The sequence below is a fragment of the Camelus bactrianus genome, chromosome 9 (genome assembly GCF_048773025.1).
Source record: "Camelus bactrianus isolate YW-2024 breed Bactrian camel chromosome 9, ASM4877302v1, whole genome shotgun sequence".
Taxonomy (NCBI): Eukaryota; Metazoa; Chordata; class Mammalia; order Artiodactyla; family Camelidae; genus Camelus; species Camelus bactrianus.
Window position 1 is genome coordinate 46336180 of NC_133547.1, and position 26546 is coordinate 46362725.

At 42.6% G+C, this 26546-nt stretch overlaps 1 protein-coding gene across 1 annotated transcript in view; it reads right to left on the reverse strand.

The window, feature by feature from the left end:
• Window positions 1-26546, reverse strand: part of VTCN1 (V-set domain containing T cell activation inhibitor 1) — a 64097-nt gene that overhangs the window by 18882 nt on the left and 18669 nt on the right. Inside the window, exon 2 of the mRNA XM_010968120.3 lies at window positions 227-291. Coding sequence (XP_010966422.3) covers window positions 227-291 — 65 coding nt within the window. The remainder of the gene's footprint in view (window positions 1-226; window positions 292-26546) is intronic.

The following is a 26546-nucleotide window of genomic DNA, read 5'->3' on the forward strand; positions in this document are numbered from 1 at the left end:
CAAACGGTGATGTGGGCTGATTTCCTCCCCTCTACAAATGAGGAACCTGAGGCCCAGGGAGTTAAATGACTAAAGTGCAGAGAGCACAGTCAGTAAGTAGAAGAACCAGTGCTCTCCTCTGAGGTTTTCTGGGTCCAAGCCCTGTGCTCTTTCCACTCTACCACACTGAACGATTAGGGGCTTACTGATGGGTGAATGGGTCGTGGTAAGGCAAGACATCACATACCTGAAATACCAAAACCGATGATAAATGCAATTGCTCCAGCCAGAATGATGATGACGCTAATGATGCTATGGAGAGAGAGAAACAGGAAATTACTTATTCCACTTGACACACTGCTCTGCAACCTGGGCTCATACTTGTCATTCGTAAGAGGTGCTCCGTAAAGAATCTCACCTTTTTCCAACATAAGCCCCTTCCTAGAAATAGGCATCTTAGAAAGGACTCTCAACGATCCCCGTCCCCCTGGGGCGCTGGGGTAGATGAAGGGGGTGGCTCTTTTATCTGACTGTGTGTGTCTTCCTACTTTCCTGTTCCCACAAACACTGCTGGGGAAAGACCGGTGACATTTATGTAGTGCCAGGTGCCACGTGAGGGGTCTGGTTCGGTACCCAGCCCCCCCGAGCATTATAGCCCATTCCTCTTACATCATTAATCTACCTGTTTTGGCTCCTCCCATAGGCTTTAAACTCCATTAAGGACAGTGGTCCTGTCTTCACTTCGTACCTGCTCATCCCTAGTCCACTTCACCTTGTAGATTCTCGACGGGAGTTTGTCTTCTCTCGTTAAAAAAGTAACACATGTTTACTACAGAAAGTTTTGAAAATACAAATAAGCAAAACTCGGACAATAAAATCACCTGCAACTCCACCATCCAGACATAACCGCTGTTAACTTCTTGATGCGTTTCCTGCCAGTTTCCAATGAGCAGATTAACAAATGACACTTGGGAAACAAATAAGGAAGTATTGCTCATATTTACTGAGTGCTGGTATTATGTAGCAGGCACATTGTTTTAGGCGCCATTTATAGATTATGCCATTTGTACAGGTGATAACCTTACGAGGGATATAAATTTATCATCTCCATTTTGTAGATGAAATGACATGGGGTGGGGGGGTGAAGCTTCTTCCCTGAAGTCACATGGCAAATGGCAGAGCTGGGGTTAGAATCTGTCTCCAGAATCTGCACTTGACTACTTCCTACACTGCCTCCCAGGGGGTGGGGTCTCACAGATGGGGTATGTCCCTCCTCTCTGCCCCGAGGAAGCCACGAGGGTACACCAGCTTTAGCTGGTGAGAGGGACTCGGGCAGAACAGAAGGTGCAGGCCAGCGCTGGCATGGTGGCAGATCAGTTCCTGGGAAGCTTGCCCAGCGCCGTCTGCTCTTGTGCATAAGTCATCAGGCAGGTGTCCTCGGCCACACTCTCATTGCTGGCAACTCACACACTCCCCACACCCATACTGATGTTATGCAATGGGCAGGACAAAAGAAAAGCACAAGGGGGCAAAGAATGCTGCTTATAGAGAAAAGGGGAACACAGGGCATTTTACGTGCTATCCTGAATAGGCTCATTGTACCCAGCTCCCCTCAGCTCAGGGATGGGCCCACGGGGAGAAACAACAGATTCACAGGAAACAATTTGAGTCAACAGTTCCCCTCGAGGTTAAACCATCTTGAGGTACAGCCACAGGGGCAGCAATTAAATAAGCAAAAGGAAGCTTTTAACAATAGATTATTTGCAATTGATTGCAAGAAGAGACCACATGTGACCACTTCCCCTCTCTTTACACACCCAGGTGTGACCTCAGATCTTACTGGTCCAGGTGTGTGAGAACAGCCAGACAAACTCAGCCAGAGGCACTATCTGGCTCCCTTTGACTATTGAACTGGAGAGCAGACTTGCATTTGTGACCCAGGAATTTGTTTACCTTGGGTGAGTTACTTCAGCTCCCTGAGACTCAGTTTCTTTACCTTTAAAATGGGAATAAGAGTAATTTCTTCTCTACCTGCTATAAAGGTGCTATGGGTTAAAATGTGTCCCCCCAAAATTCATACTTTGAGGTCCTAAGCCCCGGTACCCCAGAATGTAACTTTATTTGGAAATAGAATCATGGCAGGTGTAATTAGTGAAGATGACATACTGGCATACCGGAGTTGGGGGAGCCTAATTCAGTATGACTGGTGGCCTTATGAAAAGGGGAAATTTGGACACTGACACTCACAGGGAAAACACCATGTCAGGATGAAAGCAGAGACCTATAAGCCGAGGAACACCAAAGATGGCCAGCCAACCACCAGAAGCCGGGGGAGAGGCCTCGAACAGATTCTCCCTCCCAGCCCTCAGGAGGAACCAGCCCTGCAGACTCCTGACTACCAGTCTCCAGAACAGTGACACACTTTCTTTCTGTTGTTTGAGCCACCCAGTTTGTGGTACTTTGTTACAGCAGCTCTCCAAAACCGATATAAACGAGTTTTTTAAGATCAGATTTTACAATAAAAGTTGCACATTCCAGAAAGGGCTATTCATATGTTAGTATTTACTATAGAAAAGCTCTGACTTAAATCTGAAGAATAACCCAACTGGTAATGGTAAAAATATTACAGTATTTTGAAATATCAAAAATAACATGTACTAGGCTAAGCATGCAATGTGCATTTTCTCATTTGTTTGACTGACCAAGTCCTGTTCTCCTTCATCTCTCATATCCTCTCCCTTTCTGTTACCACTGCTCCCAGTCACCACCGTGTCTCACCAGCGTGACTGTAACACTCTCCTGACAGTCCGGCTTCTAGTCTAGAACTCTCCAGCCCATCCTTCACACAGCCAGAAGCAGTGGCGATTTCAGAATTTCTGTGCGAGCGTGGCTGGGGAGAGACAACCTAGTTGAGAGCCAGGACGGGGGTGACCACTGAGACAGCTGAGTGCTGTAATGTAACAAGCATGGCCTCTGGACCTGGCCTGGGTGTGTTCAAGTCCCAGCACCGCCACTCAGTAATTGTGTGACCTCAAGTGTCCGCTCCTTCGTGCAAAGATTGAGTTAACGCATTTTAAAAGATCGCTTAGGATATGGTGTGGCACACAGAAAGCTTCAATAAGTCCTAGCTATTCTCATTCTTGTGTTTTGTTTTGTTTTGTTTTTGCTATGGTCCTATAACAAGCACATATTTCTAAGTTAATGCTTCCTTGGTGGTGCTGATGGAAATGGTTATGGAGACCACCCATTGGTTAGCTACTGAGCTATTGGTAAGAATGATTACAAAACTAATCGTAATAGTCCTCTGCTTAAAACTTCAAGTGCCAGCCAGAAAGAGAAAGAAAAATACCATGTGATATCACTCATATGTGGAATCTTAAAAAAAAAAAAGATAAATGAACTCATAAGTAAAACAGAAACAGACTCATATAGAATACAGACTTGTGGTTGCCAGCAGGGAGGGGGGAGGGAAGGGATAAACTGGGAGTTTGAGATCTGCAGATGCTGGCTGGTGTATATAAAATAGATAAACAAGTTTATACTGTATAGCACAGGGAAATATATTCAGTATCTTGTAGTAGCTTATGGTGAAAAAGAATATGAAAATGAATATGTGTATATTCACGTATGACTGAAGCACTGTGCTGTACACCAGAAATTGACACAACATTGTAAACTGACTATACCTCAATTAAAAAAAAACTTCAAGTGCCTTTCCATCTCCTCCATGATACAAATCCACTCTTTGATGTAGCCAACATAGCCTTCCAAAAGGGGTCTTGCCCTCTCTCTCCAGCCTTGCCTCTCCCCACACATCCTCTGGGACCCTGCACTCCAGCCACACTGGAGTACATCATAGATCCCCCCTAAGGTGGGGGTTGGACAGCAAAGATACTGGATAGATACCTGGATACTCACCAATAGGAAGGGACGAGTGGAGGTTGTGTGTTTCAGTCAAAGCGGCTGAGCCCGTCTCCCTTAACCCCCAGGCCCATATGTTTCCCTTGCTGTGAACTTAGAACCCTGCCATCTGTCAGCCAGTTCCCTGTCGAAGCAGAAATCCCCTTGAGGTTTGTTCTGAACTGGTATTCCCTTGGGAAACAACTCACCCTCCAGGACCTTGGAAAGAAGCAGGAACCATCAGAGCAGCCAAATGAAATAATTCCTGTCTGCTGCTTATTAATTTTTTAAAAAGATGAATAAAATATTTCACACAAGGTGTTCTTATATTGCTTTTTGGTTTTGACTTCCCCAGAATAATTTCCAATAACTATGCTACAAGAAATTTTTCATGCAAAACCATGTCTTCTAACCACTGCATTGTAATTCACAGCGCACATTTGTCAGAAACTCCTTCCAAGGGGGCCCAATGGAAGTCAATGCCTGTGGAGGATTTGTCCATTTGGTACATGTATTAAGTACTTACTACGCGAAAGGCATTGTTTTGGTCAATATGGAGGAAATAGATGAAGTAAGCAAAGTGCCTGTCCTCAATGACTGAGGTAAGACACGCACTTACACACGCAAATACAACATACAGGGACATACATGTGAACGCACATACACACGTCACTCTGGTAAGACGTAAGGTGGTCAGGGCTTCAGTAAAGAAGGGAACAAGTTCTCACAGGAATTCTAGGGAGGTAGGACTTATTTATGCCTGAGAATCAAAGTGTATTTTCATGAACAAATTTCAAAGAAAGTAAAGAGAAAGGCTTTATTCAGAAATCTATGTAGTTAATTCATACTGCTGTACGCTCTCTCCAAGACAGAACCAGAAAGAAAAGTGGTTATTTCTGCTACACTGGATGGGGTCAGAACCTGAGCATCACACTTTAGTGCTCGAGGCCAGGAGAAGGTGATTTCAGGGTCTGCAGCCTTGCAGGGGAGGGACCAGCCTTGCAGCCTGGGATCCTGCAAACACATTCACGCTCCCCGAGGGCAGCCTTGTTCAGTTCCTTCACATGATTTTGCTTCAGTGGCTGCCGCCTTCTACAGCACTTGAAAGAAATGAGGCATTTCTGTTGAGACATGCTATGCTGTGTTCCTGAAAAGCCTCACATTCTACAAAAGTCACACAATGACAGTAATAGGACTTATGGGAAAAATCAGGGTTAAGGGCAGACCATTCAAAACCTGTGTGACTCTGTCATCGGTCTCTAAGAGACACAGTAATTGATACCTTGGGAGATAACCTGGACAGCCAGTGCAGGCAGCTCAGGAGGCCCAGAAGCTGCTTTGGGGGAAATTAAAAATGCTCAGAAAGAACTGAGTGAAGACTTGGACTTAAGATGCTGCAAGCCAGTGAGGTTGCTGTGAAGGTGGGTATCACGGGGGAAGTGGAACCTGGGAGGTGCGAGGCCAGGATGTGCTTCTCTGGGAAGGGAGTCCCACGTGCAGGTGTTCATTTAAAATTAAAAGAAGAAAACCCCAGAAAGCCACACTGATCCCTTCCCACTGAAGCTGTCATTCGTCTCTACTTCATCTCGCCTTGCCTTGCGGAAAACTTGCCTGTGAACCAACACTACATCCGTGTTCAACTCTTCTCCTTCCCCTGTTTTCCAACCACATACAAGCTAATTGGTGCCATAGAAATCGGTATTGCAGCAGACAGACTGTATGAGTGAATTACCAAGAGATCAACCAGGATAGAGACAAAGGGACAAATGCTCATTGAATCAGAGGCCCACGAGGGCGATAGAACAATAGTGCTTGTCGGTCAGGTTCTGTGAACCCGTGCTATACAGACAGCCTTGCTCCTTCCCCACAGCAGTGCTGTGAGGTGAGTACCACCATCGCTACCTTTTTACAGGAGGGAACTTAAGTAACTTAGCTTAAGTAAATGACCCAAGGTCTCACAGCTAGAAAATGGGAGAGCCAGGTCTCAAACCCAGGGAGTCCAGCTTGTGAGCCTGTGCCCCTGTGAGCCATACTTCTAGAAGAAGTCCCACCTGGCAGGAGGCCACAAGCTGGGAAGGCTCCCCGCAGCCCCACCCCGCACAGCTCCTCCAGCTCAGGTTCTGCAAACAAGGGCTTTCTGGATCTGCTACGCAGTGGTGTCGAGCCCTCATCCTGGAAGACACAAAGTGCTCTTTGTTTCATTCAGACATTAATGGTTTCTGTGTTCTCCAGTTTCTGCCTCCTTCTCAGATACTTAGGAAACTGAGAGATACCACATTCCTTATAGATCATTAGCTGACCTCCACTGCTGTACCTGATAAATGATTCACACTCTGAAAACTGAGTGAGTTGAGTGTCCGATTAAACTCAATAAATTGTTTTAAATATTACAAGCAGAATACTTGAGTAAGTCAAGTCAATATTTGAATAAATCAGACGTATTACTGTGTAAACTAACAAAGTGACTAGGCTTATGAAGGAATGCTGAAACTGAAGACATCTATTTCAGCCTATCCAAAGTTTCTCTTTCTATTTTTCCCCCCCAGAAAAGGAGAAAAGGAATTATTTTAAACACAATGTGAAGCACTGGGCTTCAAGGTAAAATTATGTAACCATTTTCTAATTAAAAAAAATACTTTTTGGGGGGGGGGGTAAGGTAATAGGTTTACTTATTTATCACTTTTAATGGAGATACTGGGGATCGAACCCAGGACCTCACGCATGCTAAGCACTCACTCTACCACTGAGCTCTACCCTCACCCCATAACCATTTTCTACATATTGATTGGTGTAGGTTTTAGGCCTCTGAGAAACTTAGATGGCTGTACTCAAGTTCTTTTTCTCCTGACAAATCCAGGGTGTAGATCCTGTTTCCCATCTTTACTTTCCTCTCCTGCATCACTTTATATTGGGAAAAGCAAGGCCAGTTTTGATCCAGGGAACTGAGAGTATGAGTGTCAAGAGTGGCGAGTGGAGGTCGGGGAAGAAATTGGCAAAGAGGAGGAGCTGTTCCGTGGAGCTTGACGAGTGTGTGTGGGAGAGAGGACATCCTTTCTGGGCAGCCCTGCTCTGTCCATGCTGACAGCAGGCAGCATGGCTTTGTGCTCAGGAAAGGGATTTTAGAAAACTGCCTGTGAGACACTTGGGTGTCTTGTGTCAGGTCAAGGCATCCCCTCTTCTTTCGAGCTGCCACTAGGGGTCGTGAGACAGCACTGTGGGGGATGGGGGATGCTCCTCCAATGCACAGGCTCCAGGATTACATCACATCAGGGACCCAACGCCACAAAATCAGGGAGACACATCCAGCAAATAGATCCCATCTCACATGCTAACTTCTTTTGAATAATTGATAGTGGTGTCCTTGGATACTGTGTTGGAAAAGTCTGCAAGGCTGCCTCGGGGCTCAGCAGGAGAGAGGGCCCCCACTGATTAGAGATTTCTAAGCGTGCATGCTGGCCCTCTGTGTGCCATCCCTGAGTTAGTAGCAACACACGAAAGGGGGCTTTAACTGACCACAATAACTTCAAACTAAAGTCTCAGGCTAATAGCAAAGTAATGACAGCCCAATGGCAGGGTTAGCTGACACTCTTCTGTTCACATTTTGGGCCCATACTTGAAGAAGAACATTGATTAACATATATTTAGGGCAGGATTTCTTGAGCTCAGCCCTATTGACTATTTGGGCCAGATAATTCTTGGTGGTGGGGGCTGTCCCGTGCATTGTGGGATCTGTCACAGCATCCCTGGCCTCTTCTAGATGCCAGTAGCACCTCTGCCCCTCTTGTGACAACCTAAAATGTTTCCAGATATGTCACCCCAGTTGAGAATCACTGATCTAGGAGAAGCAGGACCAGGGCGGTGATGTGATTAGAAGCCATGTCTTTTGAAGAATAGAGAAAGCAGGGTAAGTTAACTTAGGATTAACTGTAGCGATGATCATTTCAGACTTGAAAGGTGCTCTGTGGGCCAATTCTCCATCACTCTGGAAGCAACAAAGCTGGTAGGTGAAAGTTCTAAAAGATGAAGCTTAGATTCAGCATACAGAGAAACTTTCCAACAGAGCTCTCTGGCACGGGCCCAAGACCGCAGCTTCCCATCGCTGGGCGTGGGCGTACCACAGGGCCTGAGTAACCACCGAGGGAGACAAGTGGGTAGGGAAGAGTTTCTGGTACCAAATAAGGGTTGGAACAATTCTGAAAGTCTCTTTCAAGTTCAGTAGTTATATGATTCTGTAATTTGCTATCCCCTGGGATTTGCTCTGGCCTTGCCCCTGCACAGTTAAGTATTCTGCACATGCCTCCTAAAACCTTTGTTAACAACAACGATCACTGATATTTACTGAGTACATGACCTCATTTATCTCCTTTAAACCCACAACAGCCCTTTGAGGTGGGTACTATTATCTTTGTTTTACAGATGGGAAACCCAAGGTATAGTGTTAATTCATCCAAGGGTTTGTCCCTGGGAAATTAGACCCCACCATCTATGGTCTTCATTATTACACTGTATTTTATATAAATCCAAAGTTTTGTAAATCCCAGGGTTCAAATCCATTTCCAGGCTCACACTTTGTAGAGTTGTAACCAACGGAGAGACAACATGCCCAATTTTACACAAATTGAAGTCCCTCTCTCTCTGGGGCTACCTTTTGTCTGAGACTCTGGAAAGAAAACGGGAAGGGGGAGTGCCAGGTGGAAAAATACACAACATTCCTAACTAGACACCTTCCGCTAAACAGTGTCCGAGTTTGTGGCAAAGCATTCTGTTCCTTCTTCAGCTGGCTCATTCATACCTTCCCCCGAACGCCCACAAAGTGCACATGAGTGTTTCACCAGCCCGGTGCACACCGCTCTCCCGTCGCACAAGCGGAGCCAGACAAAAGTCAACACAGAGTTGACTACTAGTCCTTTCCCTAATCACACCTGTCTTTCCCGTTCCTCCTTATTCTCACTGAGGAGAAAAAACATTTCCAGTATAACTGATCCCATTGTGTTTGGTAACAAACACACTTCAACCCTTTGTTGAACGTCCCACGAAAAGTCTGTACTGTTAGAAAAGCCGGGTGACTCCTAAGCGGTCTGTGTGGTCTGAGCTGAAATGGCCTAATTGTCTGTCTCTCCAGCTGGAGGTGGACAGAGATTCCCAGGGGCGCTCGTAGCACCTGGAGGGAGGTTAGAGGTGAGCACTTTCTCTTCCACCATCAACCACTGTCGCTGTCTGGGCTGCTGGGCCATCTCCAGGGCCTCCTCCCCCGCTGGTCTCACATAACCTTGCTCTCCGCCTGCCTCCTCCTCTGGCCCTGCCCTGACAGGGCAGGGCATTGCCCGGTGACAGCCTGGTCATTTCTGGAATGGACGACACAGAGAGAAGGCACTCCCATCCCTCCCTCCTCATCAGCTCCACAGAGGACCTGACGTTCTTCACCCAAGGAAGCCCCAGTGAGAGCCGGGACTTGGACATTGAGAATGCTGCACTCCATCCAACACCTGTGTCCAGATGGAATACATCTGTCTCCACAGGACTGGAGATGAAGAAGCAAACCATGATTTGTAAAGTGTACGTATTAGCTATTATTTTAAAATTATACATGTTAATTTTTATTTTTTACCCCTTCTTAGTATCCCCTCAGTTTAAATGACTTCTCATCGCTGTAGGTTAAAAGTCAATTTAAGATCATCCCAAAATGCCCCATGCTGCCTCCCTAACCCTCCTCCCCATCTGGAGCCCATGTTCTTATCAGGCTTATCTGTGCATCATTCCATGTTACCCTCTGCCTAGTGCATCCATCCACCTTCTCTCTCCTTATCAAAAGCGGGTCCCACACAAGGCTCAGCTCAGCTCTGACTGGCCTCTGACATCTCTCCTGAAGACCCAGCCTAGAGTCTGCTCTCCCTTCTCTTTCCTTCATGGATTTAAGAGATGGAGCAGGAAGGCGAACCTCAGAACCCAGGAGAGAGGAGGAGGGCCAGTCCTGGGGTTTAGGATGGCAGCTGGGAGGCAGGAGCTGGAACTGAGAAGGTCTGAGGGGAAAGGACAGGGCAGGCTGTCTCTGTTAACCCTCTCCCCCATCAGTCACTGTGATCTGAGCCTCCGGCAGATGGAAGGCCACAGAGCTCTGATGGTCTGTAATCCACATCACCTTTGCCACACCCTGAAGCCACAGTGGCTGACTTTTCACCCCTTGTCCTGCCTTCAGGAAACATGCACTTCGCTGAAGAGATTCCGAGAAGTACTTGGGCTGTCTCCTCTCAGAAAGCCTAGCCCTGGGATCAGTTCATTGTTTATGCATTAAGAAAGCTGGGGGCAGGTATAGCTCGTGGTAGAGTGTGTGCTTAGCATGCACAAGGTCCTGGGTTCAATCCCCAGTGCCTCCATTAAAAATAAATAAACCCAATTACTCCCCCTCCTCAAAATTAATTATCAAAAGAAAGCTGGAAACAAGCACATCTGAGACCCTCAGAGCTTTTCTCTACCCAAGCACGTCCATCTGTCTTAGGCAGTCTAAAGCCTCTGTGTTCTGAAATGGGTCATATTTGTACACTCCAAGGCTTCTACCACCCACTCCGTTTATTTTAGTAACACTAGAAAGCATCCCCAGAGAAAAGCAGGCCACTGTATCCTGGAAATCAGTATGGGTCAGTTGTGCAGTCTTCCAAAAGTCCCACTGGAAGTTGCACTGCAAAGCCTCACCTGTTAGAGCCCACATTCTCATCTTTTAGACACGGGGACAGTTCTACAAAGTTTGTGAGGATGGAGGCGTGGCAATCAGGTGGCCAGGCCTATTCCTTGAGGGCCTGGCCTGTCTGAGCTGCACTCATCAGCCACCGACCCTGCCCTGTCCACCACGACAAGGCTTGGTTGCCCACAGCAAGGACAGTTCTGAAACCCGAGGCAGGGGAGACACTCCCTGTGCTAGGATCCACAGCTGTCTTCGAGTTGAACTCCTCTGTGGACCTGTCTGTTACAGACACAAAGGAAGGCCCCCGGCCTTCCTGGAACCTGCCCCTGCCCCTGCCCCGGAGCTGGGCTTGAACCCAGGGCACCTGTAGTTTCAGACTCTGCTCTTGGTCTTTCCCCTCTGGTCCAGCCTGAGTTCCAGGCTCCTGGTCTCAGCTTCTCCCGTAGATTCAGGCTTCCTGCCTTCCCCCGGCACGACATGCAAGAAGGTCATACTCTGTTCTCTCATACCCAACCCTGACTCCCTTCCCAGACTCTTGTGGGCCACCATAACCCACTGTGCCCAGGGCCTGGCACTGACCCAGAGACTGGTTACAGAGCTATGATGAAACACAAGTGTTCTGTTTTATGTTTTCATTAAGACTTTAACACATCCAGACACCGGGTTCTAGTAAAAGCTTAAGATTTAAACCTCAAGTATTGATTTGAACATCAAAAGTGAAAAATGCATAAAACTTCTGAAAGTTTAGAAAGTTGGAGCCCAATTACAAGCTCATGCAGATAAATAAATCTGTGGATACTTAATTTCAATTTCTGGCCCCAATTCTGGCCCCCTACCTCCTCCGTGTTCCATCTATTCTAAACCACTTTGGGCCCCTAAAGAGGCCAAACTGTTTCTTGTCTCTATGCTTTTTTCATGCTGTTTTTCCAGTTCTTGGTACAATGGTAGGAACTTAATAAATATTTGTTGAGCAAATATTCCACCATAGAGAATGCTTCCCTCAGAGCGTCTAGCACATAGGACTTTAAAACTTACTGAAGTAATGAATAAATTAAGCATCAACACTGTTACTAAGGGAAACTAACACATTCTTAACTTCTGAGCAGCCATTTATGGGGGAAATGATCATTTCTCTTCTTCTCTGAAAGAAAATAATCGTTTAAAAATTGTACTATGTGAAGTCTTGCTGGTGCTATGAATTATAACAAAATGCCCTGGAGGCTAGGAAATAGGAGAAGACCTGGTTGGCTGCGGTCAAGAAGGGAACCCAGAAAAGGAATTAATGGATAACAGCTGTGCTTGATTATGTGTGAAACTTGCACCTCTTCAGTCATTCTCTCCACAAATGACTTACAAAATACTCTACAAATGACTCTAAAAGAAAAAGGAACTTTGCTGGGAATGAAAATGTAAATTTCCAGCAATAGTGAATATAAATATCCTTTAAAAAACAACAATCTTACTTTTAAAATGTTTAAAATGCTGAATAAAACAAAAACAAAGCAAAACCACACACCTGTTTTTGAACACATGATTTTGCTGGCAAGAAAGGAGAGAGATTTTCCGAAGGCCAAAAATGAAGGCAACACACGAAACCAGACAGGTAGACAGTACAGAACAGCGGCCATCTACATTTCCCAGGGACCAAAAGCTTCTGTCCTAAGAGCCACGCAGAATACAGAGACACAGCTAAGGTGCCACACAAGCAAGGGGCTCTAATTGGAGACTCACATAAGCTAGGATCGCTACTCCCCCAAAGGGCAATTATCTCATTTGGTTCTGATTCTGAGTGAGGAGAGAAAAACACCCCCTGAGACTATGTTTATACCAGCCAGTCACCCTGTAGGTTTGAGGCCTGAATTCACAACACCTCCAGCCCCAGAGAACCCTCAACCAAGAATGAAGTTTAAAGGGTTCCTAGTTGGTAAAGTTCCAATGCTTCATATAAGCAAAAGGAAATATCCTTGGAAGAAATGAACTCTAAACCCAGGCCTCAAAGAATTTCAGCAAATGGAATTCCCCAAAATATAAGCTCATAATAAAATCACTAAGTACAGATAGAAAAAAAACTACCACGAACAAGAGTTGGTATAAACAAACAGGAGATATGGAATGAAAAGTCTTTGAATATTGAAACCATTAGTACAGAATATAAAATGACCCTTTTAAATGTGTTCAGTGAAAAAGGGAATGGAAGCCTGAGTAAGAGACTTAAAAAACTGATCAGAAAAGTTTGAAAAAGAACCAGACAGAATATCTAGAAATGAAAATTAAATAATTGATTTTTAAAACTCACTGGTCAGGTTAAGTTGCAGATTGGATACCACTGGGAGAATTAGTTAATCAGAAGTAAGAGTTGAAGAATTACACATGGTGCAGTATAGAGAAACAAAGAGGTTAAAAATATAAAAGAGAGGGTGGAGGGGGATGAAATGACAAAGTAGCAGGAGCTTATCTCCCTCCACAAACACATCAAAAATACATCTACATGCGGAACAATTCTCACAGAAAACCAACTGGAAACTGGCAGAAGATATCCTATAAAAACCAAAGCTGCAAGAGAGATCTCCACATACCCGGGTAGGACAGAGAAAAAAGTCATCAGGGTGGAACTGGTGCCTCTGGGAGTGATCTTTAAGGAGCAGAAGGTCCACACAGGCAGCCCCACACAAGCAAGGGGCTCTAATTGGAGACTCACATAAGCTAGGATCGCTACTCCCCCAAAGGGCAAGGAGCACCCCTGTCTGCTGGGAAATCTGTGGGGACAGATAGAGGGGCTGGAGAAGCCGAGACTCTCCTCGCCAGGAGTGCATGCATGCTGGCTTGCTACCAATCAGGACAGAGAGAGACCCATGCTGGTGGCTGCCACCTCACTGCTTTCCTCAATCCAAAGAGGGGAACGTCCTGGCTCTGCTCACTCTGCACCACAGCCCGGCAGGAGATCAGGGCAAAGATTCAGTCTACCTGCGCAGAAACAGTCCAGGGCACCTGGGGTGTGATTCGGACCAAATCGCAGAGACTACGGTCAGCGCACACATGGGGGCAGCAGATTGAGCCAGACAGACGTTGTCAGTGCACACGCTGGGTGGCACCACAAGAACACACAGAGGCTAAGCGCTGCATGCTGGGCAGACCAGCGTGGGAGAGGACTTGATCTACCTGCGCTCAGACGCTAAACAGCCCAGAGGGCTTGGGGTATGGCCCAGGGGGAACCACAGGGCCCACTGTCAGGGCATGCGAATCGTCGGGGTGGGTCAGGCTGCAGTGGACGCTGTCAGCACTGCAGGAACATGGCAGCAGCTGGGTGCCGTCTCAGGAGGACAGGCCCTGGGCAGGAGTACGTGGTGGCTCAATTCCCTGGGGGAGAGCGCTGGCTCCACTCACCCCACGCTGCAGCTTGGCACTGCATCTGGGGCAGACAGGTCCTGGGAGAGGTCTACCACAGAGGCAGCAGCACATACGTCTCAATTCCTGGAGCCACAGTGCCCTGGCACTCAGCTCCACACCACAGCCTAGCACTAGGTCTGGGAGGAACACAACAGAGAAAGAGAATTAACCTTGGGCTGCTTCTGGGTGGAACTGCAAAGCCTGTGTGGGCAGTGAGTGCATAGGTTCCCTGTGAGCACACAGGACTCACTTGCTTTGGGGTCATATCCTTTGGAACAGGGCATGCACTCAAGGGCAACAGAGCCTGATCAAATCTGGGGCTTTCTACTCCAACAACTGGGGAGCAGACCACATCCCGACAGGGTGGCGACAGCCACAGAGCACAGGCTGTAAACCCAACAACATCAATCACACCCTCTGTCAAGGGGGTAACACCCAGCATACTCTGAGGAAAGAAATGGCTGGCATCCATACCAAAACCAGCCATTGTACCAAAAATATCACACTAACACAGTCCACACAAGGACATTCCCACATAAAACACCCCTTCAAGATCCCAGTAGATAACTATTTCTCCTAAATTCACAGAGAAAGAGAAAGTTAAGTAAAATGAAAAAGCAGAGGAACTACTCTCAATTAAAAGAACAAGAGAAATCCCCTGAAATAGCAAATAATGAAATGGACCTCACCAGTCTACTAGAACCCAAATTCAAAAAGGAAGTAATGAAAATGCTAAAGGAATTCAGAAAGATTACCAATAGAAATGCAGATCACTGTAATAAGGAACTAGAAACTATACTGATGAACCAATCAAAATTAGACAATTCAATTGCTAAGATAAAAACCAATCTAGAAGCAATGAAGAGCAGAATAAATGACACAGAAGAACAAATAAGTCATCTGGAAGACAGAATAATGGAAATCACCCAATCAGAACAGCAAACAGAAAGATAAATTTTAAAAAATAAACATAATAGATGAGATCTATGGGATAATGTAAAATGTGCCAACCTAAACATAATAGGGGGCCCAGAAGGAGAAGAGAGAGAAAAGGGGATTGAAAATGTATTTGAAGAAATTATGGCCGAAAAATTCCCAAACCTAAAGAAGGAAACATATTCGGGTATAGGAAGCACAAAGGGTTCCAAACAGGATGAACCCAAACAGACCCACATCAAGACATAATCATAATTAAAATGGCAAAAGTTAAAAATAAAGAGAGGATTCTGAAGGCAGCAAGAGAAAAACAGTCAGTTATAAGGGAACTCCCATTAGGCTATCAGCTGATTTTACTGCAGAAACTTTGCAGGCCAGAAGGGAGTGGCATGATACATTCAAGGTCCTGAAAGGAAAAATTCTGAAACCTAGGTTACTCTATGTAGGTTATCATTTAGAATAGAAGGAAAAATAAAGAATACCTCAGACAAGCAAAAACTAAAAACATTCTGTAATATTAACCCTACCCTAAAAGAAATGTTCAAATATCTTCTTTAAATAGAAAAGAAGGAAGACTCCATAGGAAAAGGAAAAATCACAATAGGAAAAGCACAAATACAATTATAGAATCAAAGAAGAAATTAAAAAATACCTTGGGTCTATGGCCATACCACCCTGAATGTGCCCGATCTCGTCTAAAAAATACTTTGAGACAAATGACAATGAAAACACAACCAAAATTTATGGGATGCAGCAAAAGAAATCCTAAGAGGGACGTTTATAGTGATTAACAGGCCTTCCTCAAAAAACAAAACAAAACAAAACAAAACAAAACAAAACAAAAAAAACAAGAACAATCTCAAATAAACAGCTTAACCTGTCACCTAAAATAATTAGAAAAAGAAGAGCAAACAAAACCTAAAGTCAGCAGAAGGAAGGAAATAATAAAGATCAGGGAGGAAACAAATAAAATAGAAATAAAAAATAATAGAAAAAAATTAATCAAACCAAGAGATTTTTTTTTAAGAGTAAACAAAATTGACTAACCTCTGGCCAGGCTCACCAAGGAGAGAGAGAACACAATAAACAAAATAAGAAAGGAAAATGGAGAAATTACAACCAATACTACAGAAATACAAAAAACCATGAGATTACTATGAACAACTATGTGGAAACAAACTGGACAATCTAGAAGAAATGGACAGGTTTCTGGAAACATACAGTCCACCAAGATTGCGTCAAGAAGAAACAGACCAATCACTAGAAATGAAATAGAATCAGCAACAAAAGACCTCCCTACAAACAAAAATCCAGGACCAAATGGCTTCACTGGGAAATTCTACCAAACACACAAAGAACTCATACCGATCCTTCTCAAACTCTTCCAAAAGATTGAAAAGGAGGGAGTACTCCCAAAGTCGTTCTATGAAGACGTCATCACCCTGATACCAAAATCAGACAAAGACACTACCAAAAAGGAAAATTACAGGCCAATATCATTGAAGAACATAGATGCAAAAATACTCAACAAAATATCAAACAGAATCCAACAGCACATAAAAAAGATCATACACCATGATCAAGTTGGATTCATCCCAGGGTCACAAGGATGGTTCAACATACATAAATCAATCAGTGTGATACACCACATCAACAAAAGGAAGGACAAAAATCACACAATCATCTAAATAGATGCAGAAAAAGTATTTGATAAAATTCAACATCCATTTATGATTAAAAAAAATTGCCAAAGTGGGTATAGAGGGAACTTATCTCAACATAAAGCTATAACAAACCCACAGCCAGCAATAATACTCAATGGTGAAAACCTGAAAGTCTTCCCACTAAAATCTGGCACAAGACACGGATGCCCACTCTCACCACTTCTATTCAACATAGTCTTGGAAGTCCTAGCCACAGCAATCAGGCAAGAAAAAGAAATAAAGGGGATCCAAATTGGAAAAGAAGAGGTAAAATTGTCACTATATGCAGATGACATGATACTATATATAGAAAACCCTAAAAGCTCCACAGGAAAACTACTAGACCTGATAAAACAATCTGGCAAGGTAGCACAATGCAAGGTTAACAAACAGTTGCATTTCTTTACACTAACAATGAAATAGCAGGAAAAGTAAGTAAAGGAACAATGCCTTTTAAAATTGCATTCAAAACAATAAAATACTTAGGAATAAATCTGACCAAGGAGATGAAAGAGTAATACATGAAGAACTATAAAATATTGATTAAGGAAATTAAAGATGACTTAAAGAAATGGAAAGATATCTCATGCTCTTGGATTGGAAGAATCAATATTGTTAAAATGGCCATACTGCCCAAGGTAAACTACAGATTTAATGTGATCCCTATCAAATTACCCAGGACATTTTTCACAGAACCAGAACAAATAATTCTAAAATTTATATGGACTCACAAATGACCCAAGATTGCCAAAGCAATACTGGAGAAAAAGAGCAAAGCTGGAGGAATAACCCTCCCAGACTTCAGACAATAATACAGAGGTAGAGTAGTCAAAACAGCATGGTATTGGCACAAAAATAGACATATGGACCAATGGAACAGAATGGAGAGCCCAGAAATGAACCCTCAGACCTATGGTCAATTAACCTTTGACAAAGGAGGCAAGAACATACAATGGAATAAAGACAGTCTCTTCAGCAGATGGTGTTGGGAAAACTGGACAGCTGCATGTAAATCAACTAAGTTAGAACACTCCCTCACACCAGACACAAAAATAAACTCAAAATGGCTTAAAGACTTAAACATAAGACAAGATAATATAAGCCTCTTAGAAGAAAATATAGGCAAAACATTCTCTGACATAAATCTCAGCAATGTTCTCCTAGGGCAGTCTACCAGGCAATAGAAATAAAAGAAAAAATTAACAAATGGGACCTAATTAAACTTACAAGCTTTTGCACACGAGGGAAACCATAAGCAAAATAAAAAGACAACCTATGGAATGGGAGAAAATATTTGCAAAAGATGAGACTGACAAGGGCTTAATTTCCAGAATATATAAACAGCTCATACAACTTAATAACAAAAAAAAAACAAATAACCCAATCCAAAAATGGGCAAAAGACCTAAACGAGTAATTCTCCAATGAAGACAAACAAATGGCCAATAGGCACATGAAAAAATGCTCAATATCACTAATTATCAGAGAAATACAATCAAAACTACAATGAGGTATCACCTCACACCAGTCAGAATGGCCATCACTCAAAAGTCTACAAATGATAAATGCTGGAGAGGGTGTGGAGAAAAGGGAACCCTCCTACACTGTTGGTGTGAATGTAGTTTGGTGCAGCCATTATGGAAAACAGTTTGAAGAGTCCTTAAATGACTGAAAATAGACTTACCATATGATCCAGCAATCCCACTTCTATGTCCAGAGAGAACTCTAATTTGAAAAGATACATGCACCCCAATGCTCATAACAGCACTGTCTACAATAGCTGAGACACGGAAGCAACCTAAATATCCATTTACAGATGACTGGATAAAGAAGCTGTGGTATATTTATATAATGGACTACTATTCAGTGATTAAAAAAAAGAACAAAATGATGCCATTTGCAGCCACATGGATGGACCTGGATATCATCATTCTAAGTGAAGTAAGCCAGAAAGAGAAAGAAAAATACCATATGATACCACTCATGTAGAATCTAAAAAACAGAAAAAAAGAAAAGAGTGCACCAATGAACTCATCTACAACAAAAAATATTCTCACAGACATAGTGAACAATTTTATGGTTACCAGGGGAAAGGGGATGGAAGGGATAAATCTGGGAGTTAGAGATTTGCAAATGTTAACCACTATATATAAAAATAGATAAAAAACAGATTTCTTCTGTATAGCACAGGGAAGTATATTCATTATCTTTTAATAACCTTTAATGAAAAATAATATGAAAACAAATATATGTATGTACATGCATGAGTGGGACAGAAATAGACTCACAAGCATAGAAAACAAACTTATGTTTACCAAAAGTGAAAAAGCAGGACACAGATAAATTAGGAGTTTGAGATTAACACATATACACTGCTGTATATAAAACAGATAAACAACAGGGTTATACTGTATAGCATAGGAAACAACATTCAATATCTTGTAATAACCTATAATGAAAAAGAATCTGAAAAAGAATATATATGTGTGTGTGTGTATATATATGTGTGTGTATAACTGAATCACTTTGCTATTCCCCTGAAACTAATAGAACATTGTAAATTAACTACATTTCAATTAAACAATGGTGTATATATAATACTTTTTGTAATGGTATTATATATACATCAAATATGTATAAAATAGAAGGTAAGACAAAAAACAAAGTGAGAAATTTTAATATACATTGTACCAGAGATCCAGAAAGAGAGAATAGAGAATAAGAGGCAATATTAGAAGAGAAAAAGTGAGAGTTTTTTTCAGTATTCATGAAATATCCTAATCTTCCAGTTCAGAAAGCTCAATTCATCTCAAGTAGGATAAATAAAAAGAAAGCTACCAGACATTTCATAGTGAAACTGTAGAACAAATACCTGAATGATCTTAAAAGCAGTAAGAGAAAAAAGACAGATTACCTAAAAAGGAATGAAAATTAGACTAATAGCTTACTTTCCAAAGTAACAAGGGAAGCCAGAAAAAATGATGGAATTACATCTTCAAAGTGCTAAGAGAAAAGGAAACTTGAGATGTGAAGTTCATCTGGAGTACCCAGTAGGTGTTATGGATGCTGATGTGATATGGAGAGAATATGGTATCCACCATTAAGGCTTCATGCCCAATAGAGACACTACTAGATGATGCTAGAAAAACTTAAAAGATTTATATCTTCACCATAGGCCAGAATCAGCTTTAATGGTCATCATAAGAATGTGTTTCAGGCATATTGAACAGCTTAAAGAAACAAGTCATGGACAAAGCTTCACTATCCAGGGATCCAAGCTACCAGGAACTTTAGGAGGTAAGCCGAAACATGCTTTACTGGGCCAGCAGAGGGTGACCTGCGGCCCAGCAGCACTGAATATTCACAAGGCAGATAAGCTTGTCCCTAGGCCATTAGCAAAGCAGGGCTGGCAACCTGTCTCTCCCACCCTTGACCAACACACTTGCAAACAGGGGCCAAAAATCAGACCTAAGGTTCAATGAAAGTATCCAGAAATTTACAATCAGGAAATCTAGAAGGAAGCGTTTTTTAACTTGTGCAAACACTTTTTGGTTCATAGCTACCCTTAGTCAAGCCTTAATCTTGTCCTCAGTCATACCTGCCCTGAAACGACACGATTTAAGAAACTCCTTCAAAACTGCCATCAAGCCTGTCAAATTTTACCTTATTTATCAGTTGAGTATTCTTTGCCTCAGTTTCTCCTTTAACCTTTGTATTATTTGAAGACTTACATGCTGGTTGGTGGGGGCATTGGTGGGCACCACCACAATCTTTTTAATGCTTAAGCTATGATTTGAGCTCAAATTCAGAAATATTTGAAGGCCAGAGAGGGAACTACATTTTCCAATTGGTGCCTTTCTTCATGATGTATATAATGTCTGTAGGATAGTGCCTGGCATGTAGCAAATGCCCTAAAAATGTTAGTTCTTTTTCCTGCTACCAAGAGGCTAAGGCCCATATCAAGAAACAAGATAACTGTGGGTACAAAGTATGTTGTATTTCAAGGCCAAAGGAGTGGAAGGTGGAGTTAGGGGAGAAGGGTCTCTTCCACAGGCAGATTCTGTTGGGGACCAGGGATCCTACTAGGCTTGGGAGGAATGCCTCCCCAGTTTTCCCTCAGTCTAGAAACTGATTAGCATTACTCTCCCCCTAACCTAGAGGGAGATGAGACAAGGACCCAATGCTGGTACCCTTAAAGCTGCCACGTTAACCACCCATGTTAAATCTTGACTTGGATTTCAGAAGTCAGGATAAGAAACTAGCTTTGTTAGTGTCCTGTTTACAATGTTTCCTAGTTTCTTCCCTTTTCCTAGGCAAATCTTACTCAAACCAAGGACAGAAACAATTTTTCACATTTCGTCAGATATATTGCTTCCAGAGCTAAGAATTCCAGGAAGACCATGGAATTGTGCAGCACGGACAGGGGGCCCAGAAGAAAAGATGCAGGAATGACCGGGATGTCGGTCATTTTCCACCCAGGCAATTTTCTTATTACCCAGTGAAAGCAACCACCTTCTCCCAGAGAAGTTTTCTGAGGGCGGCCATGAGAGTCAGAACTTAGCTGGGTTGGGAATTCCCTGGTCAGTTCCAAGTGGCATTTCTTGCATGAAATGCTGCTGCTTCTTCTGAAATAGTCTCTAGTTATGGGAGAAATCTTTCCAAAAGTGAAAACCGTGGTTTGACAATGGTCATGAGTGTTACTTCCAAGTGTGAGAGGTCTGAAAGACATAGTTTGCATTACTTGAATTTGAATTTCTGGGATCGTTCAATGGCTTGGACAGACAATAGGCAAAATAACTGAAATGACAACAGTCCTGTGGACACTGACACACAACCCTGGTGTGGTCCTCTCAGTGTGTAAAGGGGACTGTACCTGTTTGGACAGCCAGATGGGACATCTCTGGGGCTCAGAAGCAGTAACTCCAGTTAAGGCCTTAACTGGACCCAGCTCCCTTCTTCCTGCCTTAGCAGCATTAGAGGAGCAAGCTCATCCCTAGACTTTCCTGCTATTTTCCAAGCAGTTTTGCAATGCCATATTTCACGTTGGGGTTAAGCGGCTGGGAAAGTGCAATGGAAAAGAAATTCACAGAAAATGAAGAGGAAGAACTGGGTAGGAGAGAGAATGCAGAGGATAAGGCGGCAGGTGTGGAGGATGGGCCCCCTATTCTCCCTGTCCACCTCTAAGGTCTGGGGCTGTGCTGGTCCAGGTGTCCTCTGCGTGGTCACAGATGCCGTGGAGCCAAGAGCACAGGACTGAGACACATCAGAGGGGGCTGGGCTCCAGAACCAGACCTGTTTCTACAATATCTTGAGGCAGATTCAGAGAGGATTACTATTTTCACAGTTGTCTGCCAAGATTTCTGGGCTTCCTTTCAAACCCTTAAAAAAGGATCCTTTCTTCTATCCACTTTAACCAATTATACAGTATTACCCCAAGCCTATACTTTAATTATTCCTCCAGGCACATGAGTAACTGGGGGACAAATCAATAGCATTTGTTCTGAAGCATGAAGTTCCCGAGATGATACCACATTCTTTCAGCTCACTTGCAAGCTACACAGACTCCTCGTTCTTCTGTGTGTGGCCTTCTTCCAAGTGATGTTTGAAGGAAAAAAGTGACAATATCTTGTATCATAAGCTGTCTCCGTGTCCTCGCTGTCCCCTGTACATTTCCCTATCAGAGGCTCATCACATTTATTGAAATGATCTGTTTACACATTTGTGTCTTCTTTAATCTCCTCTCAATTTCTCAAGGACAGGCACCGTATCTTTTTACTTTTGTGTAACACTGGGATGTTACATTTAAAGTTTCAACCAAGATTGCAAAATACAATAGATCCTGCATACCAAAGCGAGAGACTGCGTCACTATGCAGAATTTAAAGAGGAAATCTTTGACAACCAGTGCCGTGATTCTTAGCCACCTCCATCAGATGATGCATAGAAAGACAGCTCAGAGTTGAGCAAGATTTGTGAAGGTATTTCTTGGGAGAAAAAAAATTTTCTCTGTGCTATGGGGATATACTCCTCCCTCTTCCCAACACACAAATACAATGCACAAAGCTGGGGAGTGGTGGGGACACCATGGACTATAGGCAAAGCCATACCTGAGAAATTTAATGTGTTCTAGAATAGGTCAACCAGAGAAAGAGAATATGTATTTGGGGGGCACTACTCCTTTATGAGGCAAGGAATAGGTGAGTTTGTCCAACAGGCCAGATATCCTAGACCCATGATGAGTCCTCACCAACAGGAATACCCAGGAGAGGGGACCTGAGCACTGAGAGTCATGTGCAAAGTGGACCTGCGGGGAAACAGGGGCTGAGGCAGGGATCAGCCAGCTGATGGAGAGGACGAGTTTCCATAAAGAGGCTTCAGAAATTTCAACATGTATTTCCCTGCTGAATGTACTTTAAAAGGTCAGAAGGAGACAATAAAATTTTGGTTTGATTATAACCTACTGGTCATGCTGGATCCACATGTCAGTCACATTTATTCCCCTAAGTGTCAGACAGTGCCTGACTCATCCTAGACATTTGATAAATGTCACACTGAGTTGACTGATTTTGGAACATACTCTTCTTCCACTGAATCAAAATATGTCTGCGAAGCAGCCCAATTGAATGGCAGTCCATATTTTTATTTTGGGGTTATGTCTACTTAAATTACACTTTGGGGAAGATTTTCATGGAAACAATTAAAATTAGCAGCTCAATATAAATGTACATTTAGAAATCAGCTCTTAATTATTATATGTAAATATTGTCTACCTCCAGAGATATGCTCCTATTATAACCTATGTAAAGCCCAAACATCTTGGGGACCAGTTTTTGACAATATTATTGCCAAAGAAATATTAATCCAATAGAAAAGTTTAACTGAAACCAATGGACATCTAGGAAAACATCAAAAGACATTATATGAATAATGCACAGTAAAACTTTTTTTCCTTTTAAAAAAATCCTCTCCCATCTTCTGCTCTTATTATCTCCCCAAACATTTTGCTTTTTGAAAATTTCCCCAAACTCTGAAATCCACTCTCTAGTCTCTTCTCCCTCACAGCCTCAGATCTACTCTCACCAGCAAATTCACTATCCCCTCTCCTTTCTCTTATACTCTTTTCAGACTTCTCTGCATGGTTTACTCCACTGAGTTCATAGCTGTGAGTTGGCACGTGAGATTTGGCAGAAAATACCAAGATTTTCCTGAGGAGCTGGAGAGAGAAGGAAGAGGCTGTGAACATTTCATTGTTTCCCCTGTTACTCCAAGAAGGGCAAGCTTGTCCAAGGACAGCTTTAGGAGTAAGAGGGATTTATTTCTCTTAAAACTGGCCTCTGTTTTACTACCTCTGGCACTTTCTCCACCCCACCATAACTCATCTTTAGCTTTATAATAAAGTGAGAACTTAAAAATAAGAAATGTAGATCAATGAAACAGAATAGAGAGTCCAGACAAACACAAACTTTTGGTCAATTAATCCTTGACAGAGGATGCAAGAACATACAATGGAATAAAGACAGTCTCTTCAGCAGATGGTGTTGGGAAAACTGGACAGCTGCATGTAAATCAGTGGAGGTAGAACACTCCCTCACACCGCACACAAAAATAAACTCAAAATGGCTTAAAGACTTAAACATAAGACAAGACAATATAAGCCTCTTAGAAGAAAATATAGGCAAAACATTCTCTGACATAAATCTCAGCAATGTTCTCCTAGGGCAGTCTACCAGGCAATAGAAATAAAAGAAAAAATAAGAAATAGGACCTAATTAAACTTGTATGCTTTTGCACAGCAAAGGAAACCATAAGTAAAACAAAAGACAACCAATGGAATGGGAGAAAATATTTGCAAAAGATGAGACTGACAAGGGCTTAATTTCCAGGATATATAAACAGCTCATACAACTTAATAGCAAAAATACAAACAACCCAATTGAAAAATGGGCAGAAGACCTAAACGAGCAATTCTCCAATGAAGACGTACAAATGGCCAATAGGCACATGAAAAAATGCTCAATATCGCTAATTATCATAGAAATGCAAATCAAGACTACAGTGAGGTATCACCTCACCCCAGTCAGTATGGCCATCATTTAAAAGTCCACAAATGATAAATGCTGGAGAGGGTGTGCAGAAAAGGGAACCTTCCTACACTGCTGGTGGGAATGCAGTTTGGTGCAGCCATTATGGAAAACAGTATGGAGATTCCTCAAAAGACTAAAAATAGACTTACCATATGACCCAGCAATCCCACTCTTGGGCATATATCCAGAGGGAACCTTAATTCAAAAAGATACATGCACCCCAGTGTTCATAACAGCACTATTTACAATAGCCAAGACATGGAAGCAACCAAAATGTCTGTCACCAGATGACTGGATAAAGAAGCTGTGGTATATTTATACAATGGAATACTACTCAGTCATAAAAAAGAGTAAAATAATGCCATTTGTAGCATCATGAATGGAACTGTAGAATGTCTAATTCTAATTCCAAGTGGAGTAAGCCAGAAAAAGAAAGAAAAATACCATATGATATCACTCATATGTGGAATCTAAAAAAAAGACAAACTTATTTACAAAACAGAAACAGACTCACAGACATAGAAAACAAACTTATGGTTACTGGAGGGGGGGATGGGAAGGAATAAATTGTGAGTTTGCAGGTACTAATGTATATAAAATAGATAAACAAGTTCATACTGTATAGCACAGGGAACTTATATTCAATATCTTATGACTTATAAAAAACTGAAAATGAATACACGTATGTTCATGTATGACTGAAGCATTATGCTGTACATCATAAATTGACACATTGTAAACTGACTATACTTCAATAAATATATACATATACAAAAAAGAAATTTATTTGGTTCTGTTTGTGATAAAAATGTATATATTTTATCTCATTAGTCATTGACACCTGGGTGTAAATGAGTCTATTTGTTACTTTACTGAGAGGAGGGTCGGGTGGTAAATGAAGAAGGAGATGGCTAAGACATGAGAAAGAAAGTCTCAAAACTTGGAAAAAGTGGAATCATTAGATACAAAATTTGCCATTTTCTTTTTCAAAACGTTGGCAGGGGTTAGTGCTGCTCCTGGAAAAAGACTTACGCAGAAATTATTATTTTGGGGATCTAGATGGTTGATAGGAGTGTGAGCTGGAGTGAAATTTAGGGTCAGATAGGAGGACAATTTGGCCACATGTATCAGAAGGTTTGATGTGCCTAGTGAGTTTTGATCCAGTAATTCTACTTCTAAGAATTCATTCTAAAGAACCAACAGGATGCATTTCCAAGGATGTTAACTACAGTGCTGATTAAAATTACCACAGTAGTTGTGGGCAAATAATTGGAAGCACCTACATGGCCAAGAATCAGGAACTGACTGAGTAAATTAAGGTTCCTTTCTAGAGGCATACTATACAGTTGTAAAGAATCACGTCATAGAAGAAATGTTTATTTATATGAGAAGTGTTCACAAAACTGATCAGTAGAAAGTGGTTTCTAAAATAATACGTACTGTATGCTACCATTTATTAAATTTAAAGAGAGAGAAAAAAGACTGGAAGGGCACATTAATTGAGGTGGGAAGCCCCATAAAAAGACAGGCAGGACCCCCAGGCAGGGCCACTACTCTCCTGCCAGCACAATCCAGTTCCCTGACCCAGAAGCTCTATCTCACTTTTTGCCTTTGAACCGGCTTACTTACCCCTAAAATTCTATTGGCTCCCTGAGCTCACTTCTGATTGGTTATTTTCTTCACTCCTGATTGTTTATTTCTCTCCCTCCTGATTGGTCCATTTCTACAAAGCTTGTTCCTAATTAGTCAACTTCTGTTATACCTCATTTGCATATGATGTTGCAAAGTGTAAACTGGCAGCCTATAAAAGCGGGTGTAAACCTACAGACAGGGTCTAGAGCTTGGAGTGTTAACTCCTCTGTTGGAATAAACGTGAGTTC